We start from the raw sequence: 13,148 nt of genomic DNA, 5'->3' as shown, positions 1-13,148 counted from the left end.
TTTAATAACTTTGATGTGGAGCACATGAGGAGCACTTAAAGGGGCTAACGGTGAATTTATTCAGAACAAAAGTGCTAAACTGCCACACAAGGGTTAAGATAAAATCTTAACCTTTGTGTGTCATATTTGTGTGTGTGCCTTGGCATATCACAGGTTGGAAGGCTCTTATGTCACCTATCTGGCACAACATAATATATAGTGGTGAAAAAGTAGCATAGAATAAATGAGTTTCAGAATGGAAAAATCAGGAATCAAATCGAGAACGCCTGTCTGAGCGCACCAACATTTCACATTAGACATAAAGAAAGTATTTTTCTGCTTCCTTACATAAAGCTCTCTTAAATAAATAAATAGTACTGGTCTGAAAGGTGGCAGCGAGGTAATGACGCACTAAACAGTAAGCATTTCTTTGTAAAAGACTGCAAAGTCCCCCTAACCACTTAATTTGATCTTCCTGGAAGAATCCTTATACTCCAAATCGGGCCTCACATCCACAATCCAAATTTAAACAAAAAGGTTTATTAATCTGCAAAACGTAATACAAGTGTGTCCGAAGTGTGCAATTATTAATGGGGTTTTCAAAAATTTTTTTCACTATAATTGAGGTCTAGTAACAAACAAAAACGTCCCGCTGACATTGCCGCTTCGTAAATCATATAGTAGCTGAAATCATGCTTATTTTGGATGTCCTCGATTTTGAAATTATGGCCTCAGGGATGGCAAACTTTACCATGTATACAAGACTGCAAGCGCTTATACAGACCAGAACGCTTACAGACATTTATTCAGTTTCATGATGAAGGAGCGGCATCAGTAACCCAGTCTTAGCCCTAACCCAGACATGGATTAATTCTACACCCTGGGTTTACGAGCCTAACGTCCTCTATAATACCTAGACCGCAAAGGTTACGGTATCGCATGCTCTTAAAAGCGCCTGACCGCCTGTCATCATTTCGCTATGATAACACTATCATTTGCGATGACCTGAACACGAGTTTTTTTCTCACTCGCTTGTGTAATCGGTGATACCATCTATTAACCCTGTGTCATACAACAACGTGTAACACATTCTCATTGATCTGCTGTAGGACGCGGGAATGCTACATACCCTCCGTTTCATACATCAAGTGCAACACTACCAAAGCTACAGCTCTTGTTTGCGCTCTCCGCATCCGCGATAAAAAATAGTGCCTGCTCTTGACGAGAGAAAATAATAGTTGCTTTGTCTGCAAGCTTAATACATTTTACATTTGCCATCAACTTCATAAAAAGCACCTTTTTTAGGGAGAAAAGGTCGGATTCGGCTAATTTGTATGTTTTTTTATGTCGTTTTTGTTCGTGTCGCGTTTTGCTGCCCCGCAACCTTTCCAGCTGTGCCACCAGATGGCGCTGGCTGTGCCCTCCGCGCTGCGCATCTCTTTTTGAGAAAATGGTTCTTTGGTGCGCATTTTTTCTATAAGATCCGCTCCGTGAAGATGTCAAAGCATGCGAAGAATGTTATTGCAAACGTGTATGCTCGGAATAGAGCCCGTTTCGGCAGGAACCACTCGCCTACAGAACGAGCGCGTAGTGATACGCCTCCTGTTTTTTTTCTTGTGGACTACTTGCGTAGCTTTCTCTGCGTTGCACCTGATGTATGAAACGGAGTATAGTGACAGGTTTGAAAGTTACGGTGTGGCAACATATCGCTGACGTCATTTCGTATCATTTTATAGACACGCTATTGATAGGCCTAATGCGACGAAGGCGCCGAAAATTCTTTGACGCAGTTTAGGCCTGCGTAAACTTTTCATCCCTATTGAGGCAAAGATGACACATTGAAAAGAAAGCGGTCATTTAGAAACAAAATCTGGTTCAAACATTCGTAACTATAGTCAGACACGCACATAGCGTATTTTCATCTTCTTACCCATTTCGTTGCTGCTTGGACTATAAAAAGCGTTCACAACAGCAGGGCCGACGAACCAGCTGCAGTGAACGTGGAAAGGAAAGTTATACAAATTATGCACAAAAGTATCCCAACAGACCAAGCAACGCCAGCCTCACTTGCCCTAGTCCCATGTGAGTCAGCCTGAATGGGTTAAGACCACTATTCCTTCAACCTTTATTCGCATTATTTATCTTTGAAAACAATATTATGAATATTTTACTTGCGAATATGCGTTACAAAGGATGATAAAACATTCAATAGCCACATCCGCGGGCTTCATTGAACTAAACATTGTCTTGAAGGAAGTTTCTACAATCACAAAATAACGGCTTGAGGGGCTAGTTGGTGCTGCATCGTATTCAGATATGTGGCGCAACAAACACACTTCGAGCAAGTACATACTTATTTACCTTTGCACTTTGTCTGTGCCAGTGCATTTCTGTGAGTGTAGGAGAGAGGAAAACGTTAACAGCTTACTCTTTGTCCTGGTCATAAGGTTGTCGCAGCTTAAGTATTTCTTGTATCCGGTTGTTCCTCGCTAGCCAGTAAAGCACTTGCGCGAAAGAACAATTTCTACATATCTCTGGAACCTGCAGGAAAAGAGTGTTTGCTGTTTTTAATTGCAAAATGAAAATATAGCCGCAACAACTGCAGTGTTCATGACTACATTGTTAAATCAAGCATCAGATGCAGTTCTTCTTTCACTGAGAAAACTCCAAATCATGTCTCCAATTTTGTCCTCAATTTTGTCCTCAATTTCATATCACACGAAATGTAGGAGGCATCAGGCAATTTTTATAAGGTGTGCTCTAGATGGATGTGACAATGGGCTTAATCTCTCGGCAAAGCAGAATAACATAATCCAAACAAAGGAAGGATCACGTTTTGCTCTTATGATAAGGCACCATCCTGTTTCCAATGGAACGCAGTTTGCCACCTCTCATGCGGTGGACAGCCTTTTTCCTGGAAACCCAAACGTTTAGATCGAATTCGAATGACTTAACAGCATGTGCCGCGCTTGTGCTTCTTACGTCGGCACGTGTGCACGGCGGCTGCACGCGGGACAACGCGGTAGCACCCGAAACGCGTTGCATTTTGCCTTCTTGTACAGCTCCATCGCTCGTGTCATTGCTTTCCTACGTCAACGGTACTTCCTGCGGAAAGAGCGGTGCTGTTAGGCACAGCCAAGATGTTTTCGCCGGGGGAATTGTGTAGAATAATGGTGCGAAAGATAAAATGACTGAATTGAAGCGTCCATGTTCTGAATTACCGTTGGGTCAATTGGGATTCGAGAATGCCTGATAGTGTTTGGTACGGTACTGAAATGATAGGGGAGGACTAAATAGTAGGCGTATAAATCGAATAATTTGCCTCGAACAGGAATTTTACAAAGAGTTTCTCTAATGTTGTCATAGTCAATATTATTTCTTTGTAGGGGAAAGTAGTTTCCTTCGTGGGTGGATAAGGGCATGTATCACAGGAGCTCGGTGGGGAATTTTGCAGTAAGGCGATGCACTATTTCAATGCTTGGGACACCAGCGACGTGGAATCTATATCAGCATGACACTGTAGATGCGCAGTTTCTTTGGTGCTTCTTGTAGGTCGTCACGTAGTTCTGAAGGAATACGAACAGCATAAAGGGCATGTAGAGCCTGGTTTGATTCGGTTTGTGAAGTTTAACCTCCCAACAGTGACTCAGACTATAAGAGACGCCGCAGTGGAGAGCTCCAGAAATTTTGACGTGGAGCTTAGTATGCACTACTCTCGCAGTGCACACGGATGAATTGCTTTTCGCCTCCATCGAAAAGTGGCCGCCGCGGCCGGTATTCGGTTCCGCGTCCGTATAGCCTATTCTGAATCATTCTATACGTATATCCTGAAGGATTAGGAAGGCCTAGAGAGCGGTCTTGAATACTGCCAATTATAGGTAGGATCTCTATGGTCGCCTTGGAAAGAGACCAGAGTTAAGACCAATGGTGTCCGTCACTGCCTTGCCGCTGCTGTCCATTGAGTTAGCGATCACCGCAATGTGGCTTCGTGAGGCGCCTGTGAAGATAATTTTAGAAAATCAATATACAGAAGACGAAGGTAATGTTCAACAGCCTCGGGAAGAAACAGCCGTTTGCGTTATATAGCGATGCACTGGAAGTAGTAGGCGAATATATCTACTTGGGGCAGGTAGTAACCGCAGATCCGGATCATGAAAGCAAACACAAAACAAGGTTTGGGTTGGTTTGTGATGTTTAACGTGTGATGTTTAATTTCGACCACATGGAGTTCTTTAACGTGCACTGGCATTGCACAGCACACGGGCGCCTTGCTTTTCACCTCCACAGAAAAGCGACAAATAAACAAGGATAATAAGGACAATAAGATTGGGATGGAGCGCATTTGGAAAGTACTCTCAAGTTATAATCAGCAGCTTACCGGTATCGCTCAAGAGGAAAATATACAACAGTTGCATCTAACCTGTACTCGATTATGGGGTTGAAACGTGGAGGCTAACGAAAAGGGTGCTACTTAAGTTTAGGATAACGCAGAGGGCTATGGAATAGAAAATGGTAGAAGTAACGTTAAGAAGTAGCAAGCATGCAGAATGGATCAGACAAATAACTCAAGTTGCTGACATTCTAGTAGAAATCAAGGAGAAATGATCATCGGCAGGACATATAGTGCAAAGAGACGATAAACGATTGTCGCTTAGGGTAACAAACTGGATTCATTGAAGGAAAGCGCATCAGGGGGCGGAAAAAAGTTAGGTGGGCGGAGGAGATTAAGAAGTTCGCAGGGGTCAAGTGGATGCAGGTAGCAAAGGACCAGTTTAGTTGTAACATTATGGAAGATGCATTCGCCCTGCATTGGGTATAGTGAGTGATGATGACATGATTCTTGATTCAAAAGAACGCGAGTAGAATGTCCGCCTAGCTTAGTGCCTATCGTCACTACCTTTATTTGAATGGGGATGATAATAATGCTATCTGGGAATGGCAAAGGGGTAATATAGGAAGGATGATTGTTTTAAGTACTGCTTGCTAAAGTATACGCTGTCCTCATTTAGTGCAAGAAAGAAGCACAATTTTTGGTCTTCCTGTTGCTGAATGAGCTGTCCTAGGGGCCCGAACAGCCTCGTAGACTATAAGGGCTCAGCGGAGTGATGTATGGAAACAATAAGTGAGGTATTGGACAACGTATCAAACATAACCTGAATATGATGCCTTTGGTAACATATTTGATTGACGTATGGAATTGTACACATAATTCTGTAGAGTTTATGGCTGGGCAAGTGGCTTGACTTAGCACGTGCGTAGTGTACTTGCTACAAAACCTAACTGGAAATTCATTCGTAGAAATATTTACCATGTTAGTTTACTCATGGACAATAAGTCTAAGGAGTCGGCAGGAGGATAAGCAAAGGATGAAGCAACCACCATTAAGAAAATATTCACAATGTTGTACTGGCGTTATCAGCGAGTTTCAAATGAATTGCAATTCGAATATTTCAGGTGCAGGAGAAACGCCTACTGTGTCAAGGTAACCATACGCTGCATCGACGTTTTGCTGCATATTCGCCGACACCATCTCATGAGATCAAGAGATGCCCCAAAAAGTAAGGTCGTATGCATACAATGTTTTTGTTAAGTTTTTACTAGTTCCAGCATATGAGGAATGTAAACCCAAGGTTTGAAATGGTGGATGATACAAAAGTGTCCTTTGAGTGTCACGTGAGGTTAAGGGGTAAGCCGAGATGATGTGTAATCAGGTTTCCGTACATATTTGGACAGCAGTTAGTAGAAGCAAGGAAATTCGGATCGTGAGCAAAGTTACAAACGCCTCATGTAAGTCACTTGCAATATGTCATGGATCTGGGAATAGTGAACGTGGTCAGATTTGTGGTTCAGGAGGAAAATAAGTCATAAATAGGCTCAACATTTTAAAAGTCAGGTTTGAGGCAACGAAATATATAGAATTAAGATGAGCCTGAAGTGGATTGAGCGCCATACTTTCTGTTGTCTTTCTCAGGAATGAGGTTAGAAAAATTGGGTGAAGGTCTAGAAGCACCATTTTTACCTTCTTTGGTACTTGTTGTAACTGATTCACTTCGTTTAGGCTGTTGTAGTTTTAAGTAACTTCGCTTTGACAACAAACAATTAATGAACCAAATACAACTTCTTTAAGAGGAGAGCAAGAGCTCGGAAAGAGGCATGCTCATCGATGGGGCTCCCCGTTCGTACTGCCGGCGTTCCTTTTCCGCGATCCGCTTGTCTAGGCGTTGGCGCCTCTCCCATGGCATCCCGCAGAGGGTGGCCCGGGGAGAAGCTGTCGCCGGCCATAAATTACTGAAAGGCGCCTGTTTAGTGACAGGCGAACACTTTGCACAAAGGGAAAGGACACATTTCAAGAGTGCAAGAAAAGGAGAAAAACGCGTTTCAACAGTAGCAGGAGGACAAGAAATTGTTTCCAAGGCTCAGTAATGATGCACGTTTCCCCGTGGACAGTTTATATTGCTCAGAGCATGTTTTTGTTCGTGTCGCAGAGGTTTAAAATCAAGGAGTCGGTAATCAGTTAAACGTCTCGGGCTTAGTTCGTCTTTAGCTATATTAGGGTCAACTCGAGATCCCTGAGGGTACCAGCCCTTCAATTTCTGTATTTGCTGTACCAGTATAGCAGGACAGAAGCTTTATAAGAAGGAAGAATATAGATGTTTAATAATATGATGCATTTATGACTGTTGCGCACGGGTCGCTATGGAGGCCCATTCACACTAGGCTGACGCGGCGCCAACGCCGACGCGACGACGGCATCGGTGGTCGACGGACAGGTCGGGCAATTCCATCACTAGTCCACGGGTATGTCGCAATAGACCGACAACAGAGCCGACACGACCAATAGCCGCTTGAGGTCATGTGTGACAGGTTTTCAGGCCAGCGAAGCCGGCGAAACCCGATCGGTCTTCGGCAAATCGGCAAGAGAGCGAAAATGCAGTAACTACGAGCATCGTACGGTGCATTGATGCACTTTTCTCGCCGTATTCGTGCTAAAAGTAAGCAGTAAGGGTGACTTTCGTATTGTTATGTGCATACTACGCACGGGGGAGGGGGTTATTTACAGGGATCAGTCAAAGCAGGACCGCGGCAAAGCGTACAAATGTGCTTCCACCGTTGCTCTTCTTCGTGCTCCACCGATCCACCCGACTGTTCTTCTTCCATCGATGTTCTTCGAAGGCGCATGGCATTTCGCTCCTCGCAGATGAAGCCCTTCAGGTGAGTTATATAGAACGTCTGAATGAAATCGCTTGAGGCGGGATACATGCACCCCCCACGACTGGCGTGACTGTCCACCATTTGCAGTTCGGCGTGCTATAGTTCGGCGTAGTTCAGGTCGCTTATGCGCTCTAGCACAACAAACCGTCCAGTGTAGTGTGACAGCCGTTTCTGACAAAAACCCCTCTTACGTAGAGGTGTTCACAACCATACATAGTCACCAGGAACATACGAAACTTGGTGTCAGGCGTTGTTGCGACTCTCAGAATTGTCTTGCGATGATAAAATTCCAACTTGGGCCAGCTGGCGAACTTCTTCAACTCTGCGGAGTGTGGTAGCAAGAAAAGGTTCATCCTGAATGAAAATGGCAATATGGTGTCGAGGTCACAGCGAAGCGAGTGAGTATAGAACAGGAACAAGGGGTTGAAGCCAGTTGTCTCATGTTGCGCTGTGTTTTATGCATGAGTAATGAACGGCAGGACGCCATCCCAGTCCTTATGATACGTACATAGCTAGCATGGTGGTGAGCGTAGAATTAGTGCGTTCGACCACACCGTTCGTTTGGGGATGATAAGGCGTCGAGTCGCGAAAACTGCATGCGCTAAGGCGGAGTTCTTCGACAACGTCCGCTGAGAATTGGCGTATACGGTAACTAATGAGAATTGCGGGAGGGCCGTGCCGAAGAGTGAGGATTTGAAGTAGAAAATGAGACACTTCAGACGCAGTATCGTATGGTATCGCGGTTGTATCACAATAACGGATTAAATAATTTAGGCACACAAGAAAACATCGGGTACATTTAGAGGACTGTGGGAAAGATCCAAAAAAGTCAATGCAAGCATGCTCGAATGGGGCTGTCGGAGCTCTGATTGGCCGCAGCGTTCCCAGTGGGCTTGCAGTCGGCAGCTTAAAACGCTGGCATTGTACAGAGCTGGCTACATACCGCTGGATAGTTGAACGCATCTTCGGCCAGTGAAATCGCTGATGTGCGCGGTGGAGTGTTCGCGCCGCTCCCATGTGCCAGACATGGCGTCGCTGTGCATTATTTCAAAAAGTGTGACGCGTAAGCTTTCTAGCACGACAAGAAGCATGCGTGCTCTCTCAGAGGAGAAATCGTTTTTGTAAAGCAATTCCTCGCAAATTCAAGAAAGTGTTCTTTGTAGACTTGCTGGCCGCATCAAACAGAGATCTTTCGATCTTTCTATTTCTCAGTTCGGAAAACTCGAAGATCGGGGAAGGCTTGTGAAAGTTAAGCCAAGAATTCATTGAAGTTTTCTGCATCTTCATCAATCGTTTGAAGTGGCGAACGCGAAAGGCAATGAGCATCTGAATGTTAATAGCAGCCTTTATGCACCACAATAAAATTAAACTCTTGTAGGCGCAAACCCCATCGAGCGAGCCGTCCTCAGGGGTCACGAAGACTCACGAGCCAGCAAGGGGAACAATGGTCGGTCACGACGCTGAAAGCATTCCCTTAGAGATAACAAAAAACGGCGAAACATTCTTTCTTGGGAACCGTGCAATTTCTTTCGCACTTACTCAACGAGTGGCTGGCATACGCTATCACATGATGATCACGGCCATTACATTGCATAAGTACAGCGCCGATAACGATACTACTTGAGTCAGTGTGTACGTCTAGTAGTGCTGATGGGCTGAAGTGGGGTAGGATGAGTCACGAGGTGACGAAAAACTGGGTCATATTCGCTGAAATTGAATGCTGCACTTTATGCAATAGACACGTGATTGGGTAAGCGATGTCAGCCCTTAACAGCTCTACAAGTCTTTTACTGAATTGGGCGCCATAAAATGTTTAACAGCTTCGATTTTCTTAGAATCTGGTCGAAAGCCGTTTTTGTCGATAATGTGACCGAGAATAATTTCTCCACGATCCCCAAAATGACAGTTCTCTGCAGTCAGTGCAAGGCCAACTCGTTCCATGCAATCAAGCACGATATCCAGATTGCGGTTGGGCTCAATAAATGTTTTGTCAAAAATTATAATGCCGCCCAAATAACAAATTTACCACAATAGTTCACTCAGGATTGTATCTATGAACCATTTGAATGCGGCAGTCGCATTACATATTCCACGTGGCGTAACGTTAAATTCATGAAGACCGTCTGGTGTTACAAACGCCGTTTTTTCTGGTTTGGTTTGGTTTGTGGGGTTTAACGTCCCGAAGCTACTCAGGCTATGAAAGACGCCGTAATGCAGAACTCCGTTATATGCAATGTGCATGGGGATTTGCTGGTAGCCGGATCTGAAGTAAATAGAAGAAAAGCATGAAGCTGAGTGCAGACAGTCTATTGCGTCATCTATGCGTGGATGGGGCTAGATTTCGTGACTGTATTTAAGCGACGGTAGTCAACACAAAACCTCCACGTTCCACGTTTCTGACAAGGATAACTGGAGCTGCCGAAAGACTAGAAGATTCTCGAATTGCCACGCTTTAGCACATCTTGACCTTACTCATCTATTACCTTACGTTTAGTTTCTTAGACAGGATAGGGCTTCTGACGTATCGGAGGTGCGGACCAAGTGTTGATCGTGTGATGAATACAACTATGCGAAGTGGTGTTGAGTCGTCCGGGCCAACGTTGAACACTGTCACGCGTTTCAGAAGTAGGTTCACTAGAATGCGGTGCTCGGTTGTGGAGACCTAATAATCACCGCCGCAACTTGGGTCTTCATACCCGACTGCACGTGCTGCTCAATGACACAGCTATTTAACGCCTCGAGGGAGCCTGACAAGCCGGACGTCATCGACTCGCTGGCGGCCTCACCTCCATCGGCCACGTCTCCTAGTTTTGCTGAGGCGGAGGGGAAGATTTACGTCGAGGGGAAGGTGACCACCGCTGGCGCTGGGGTGGTGGCGTCACATTACTATCAGATGCAGGTGATGAATTCCGGAAATATGTCGAATGGTACGTGTCCCAAGCGGACATAGTCGGGTATCGCTGCTGTTCTGTGGGATATCGTCTGTGAATGTTCGCTGGGGTCGGTAGTCTTGGACAGATGGAAAACAGCGGCGTAAATATCTAGCATTATACACCGCAATTCCACCCCTGTAGCACACAGGTTGAGGGCGCCAGCGATCAGCATAAGAGTCTGACTAACAAAGTGGCGACCTTGGTTGTAGCCAGGCTCTCGCTGCTGACAAACCAAGGTTCCACAGTAGGCGGGCCTCCTTTTCGGCAGCTGCTGGCCATAGCGTTGAGTGGAGCGGCTCCGATCGTCCATATGCGAAGCGCCGCTAGGTTGAACCCATGGCGCAGACTGGACGGAGACATCTTTCTACGGTTCACAACTGTGCCGCCCATATTCTTCACCCCTTATTGTGTGCCTGGATCTTGATAATGGCTCGCTCACAATCTCTCGTATTATATCAGCCAAGGCAACTGTTGTACAGGCTTCAACACTGGCTACATAGGTGACATTGCGCAGTGTTCAGAATTTAGGGGTATTTCAACGCAGCTTGAGAGCTTCATATGTTCTAAAATGCTTTATAACGTCCGCGACGGTGCTCAGGATCTCTTTGCTAATCAGAAAATGACAGACGTATTTCATTATTCCTTTAAAGATATAGCCGACTTTGTCTTCAAGCATACTGGGATTTACCGGCTTACATAGCTCTAGGATGGATTCGATGTATGCAGTACAAGTATCTCCAGGTACTTGCGCCCAGTGAAGCAATGTCTGTTCCGAGCGCTTCTTTGCAGATTCGTCCCCAAAAATGTTCATCTCGCTTGTAAAGATAGCCCATGAACTTAATAAATTTCATATTTATCGAACCAGTTGAAAACAGTGGCGGCAAAGAAGAGCACCACGTTATAGAATTTAGCAGCGTTTCATCGATTTATACTTGCTCATTATTTCGTAGTGTTTCAGCCACTTGTAAACGCACTCCTCAGGTGTTCCAAATAATGACAGGGACTGTAAATAATGGGGCTGATTTTCACCATGGATGGTCCCGGTTGCTCAACAGTGCCGTCGTCAGTCATGTCCGATGGCACCGGTGGTAATCCAGCGAGTCTACGGCTTCTTTGGTAAATGGAACGCTCCAGGTCTCTATACAAGCACCTCTCAACAAAGCTGTTACTTGCTTAGTACGCATCAGGGGTTTATTTACAGATTCAGTCGTTGCAGGAGCGCGGCGAAGCGTGCAAGCGTCCTTCTTCCATTGCTCTTCTTCCTTCTCCGCTGATACACCCGACCGTTATTCTTCCGTCGACGTTCTGCCAAGGCGCGTGATAATATTTTCACATTTTGAAACTACCGTGCATTTTGCTATATTCTTGAATATGTGTTGGCGCCGGCCCCCTCTTACTGCAAGTGCGCCTAGGGAGCCCGCAGGATTCGTGTGTGCGATTTATACGATCGTAGAGAGAACATTAACAAGTTTAAGCGACTACAAACGGTCACTGAGTGTAGTTTCTGTTGACATCACGTGAGATCGACGTTTGCTTTTGTCACAGGACGCACGTACCGAAAGCAGTAAGCAATGGCGTGGCCTTATCTGCCGAACAATGTAGAAAAGGACTGCAGCTCGCAGAAGTCGTCTTCTGTGTGACTCGTGTGAAAAAATTACACCGTTTTTATTCATGTAAGCAGTAGCGGAACCTATTTCCGGAAAACGAAAGGGCTCAAGATGGACAGAATTGAAGAAAGCTAATCAGAAGCAAGTCCATCAGTCTTGCCCTAGGTCAACAACCAAAGGCGAGACATCTATCATGCAATATGTTGAATACTCGATGCTTCTTGTGCAGTTTTCGTTCTGTGTAAATGCATAATGTTGCAACTGGAAAGCGAAAAGAGAAAATATTCAAGTAAAGTAGAATCGGGTATGCGTTTTTCGTCATGTAAATGGTGAGTAGGTATTTTTACCTCATTGTAAAGAGCAGCAGCGACGATATGATGCCTTTGTCATAAGCGCATCCTTAGTAAAAGTTATCGCTCACATAGGGATCAACAAAGCGTGTTCTGTTGGCTGGAAGAATTCATTTAGCGATCGCAAGAGAGGCTTGCTGAACAAAGAGTGGAACAAATTGAGCACCGAATATCAAAATTGTGTCAGGGGTTCTGTAACAAACGCGCGGCGCGGCTGTGGAAGGAACGAAGTGAAAACGGGCAGGCCGAGATATTCGTCGGCCAACCACCCTTGCACTGCCGGCGTTGGCACACATATGACAAACATGAGGACCATGCAAAAATTGCATCTGTTGATGATTGGCGACATAAGCCGGTTTAGTGTTAACGTACCTTCATTGTAGCAGTTGACATAGCAGCTCATTAAGTGCACGTGCAACCTCCATTTCTAAGTACGATAAAGTCACTACATGCAGCGAATGATAAAAAATCTTTTTCGGAATCGCTTCTGGGATACTTTTTCATACGATGTCGCGATTTGTGTTTCCCTTATGCCCATCCTAACACCATGGTAAACCACTCATGAAGTGACAGATCGTTGGTACAGAATACCTTGCTTAAATATGGCTGCAGCAACTAGAGAAGAGTGAAGTTGTTTTCCTACAATTTCGATGAGGAATAGCAGCAATTCCCCAACTGCACCAAGATTGTAACTAGTGCCTTGTGGGAAATTTTGCTAGAATTGCTACTTTAATATATGCCGGCTATAGGATTGAACAGGCAAAAGTGAAAGCAATTATGGCATAATACGCTGAGACCAATGGGAGAACAAGGTGATGTCAGAGGGATGTGGGAACAGCTGGCTTCGTTTTCTCCAATATCGTATGCAAACACTTTGATCTACTAGCTGCGTACAAAAAGTGAGAATACCAATATAAATATCAAATAATATTCAACAAACCATGCAAGCAGTAATGTGACAGCTCAAGTCAGGTTACTAGAACTAGTTCAGTTCAGTTTAGTTCATTCACTCAGCCGTGTCCGACCCTAGGGGATAACTAGAACTAGTTGTCCCCTATTAAACTATT

At 44.9% G+C, this 13,148-nt stretch overlaps 1 protein-coding gene across 1 annotated transcript in view; it reads right to left on the bottom strand.

Moving 5' to 3' along the window:
* LOC146176786 (neprilysin-1-like) overlaps positions 1-13,148 on the bottom strand; it is a 76,852-nt gene that overhangs the window by 27,730 nt on the left and 35,974 nt on the right. Inside the window, exons 11-12 of the mRNA XM_084581388.1 lie at positions 2,408-2,520; positions 1,910-1,968 (exon numbers count right to left, since the gene is read on the bottom strand). Of these exons, the coding sequence (XP_084437514.1) occupies positions 1,910-1,968; positions 2,408-2,520 (172 nt within the window). The remainder of the gene's footprint in view (positions 1-1,909; positions 1,969-2,407; positions 2,521-13,148) is intronic.

The sequence above is a fragment of the Amblyomma maculatum genome, chromosome 10 (genome assembly GCF_055883805.1).
Source record: "Amblyomma maculatum isolate TAMU_Amacu chromosome 10, ASM5588380v1, whole genome shotgun sequence".
NCBI lineage: Eukaryota > Metazoa > Arthropoda > Arachnida > Ixodida > Ixodidae > Amblyomma > Amblyomma maculatum.
This window is presented reverse-complemented; position numbering and strand designations above follow the sequence as displayed.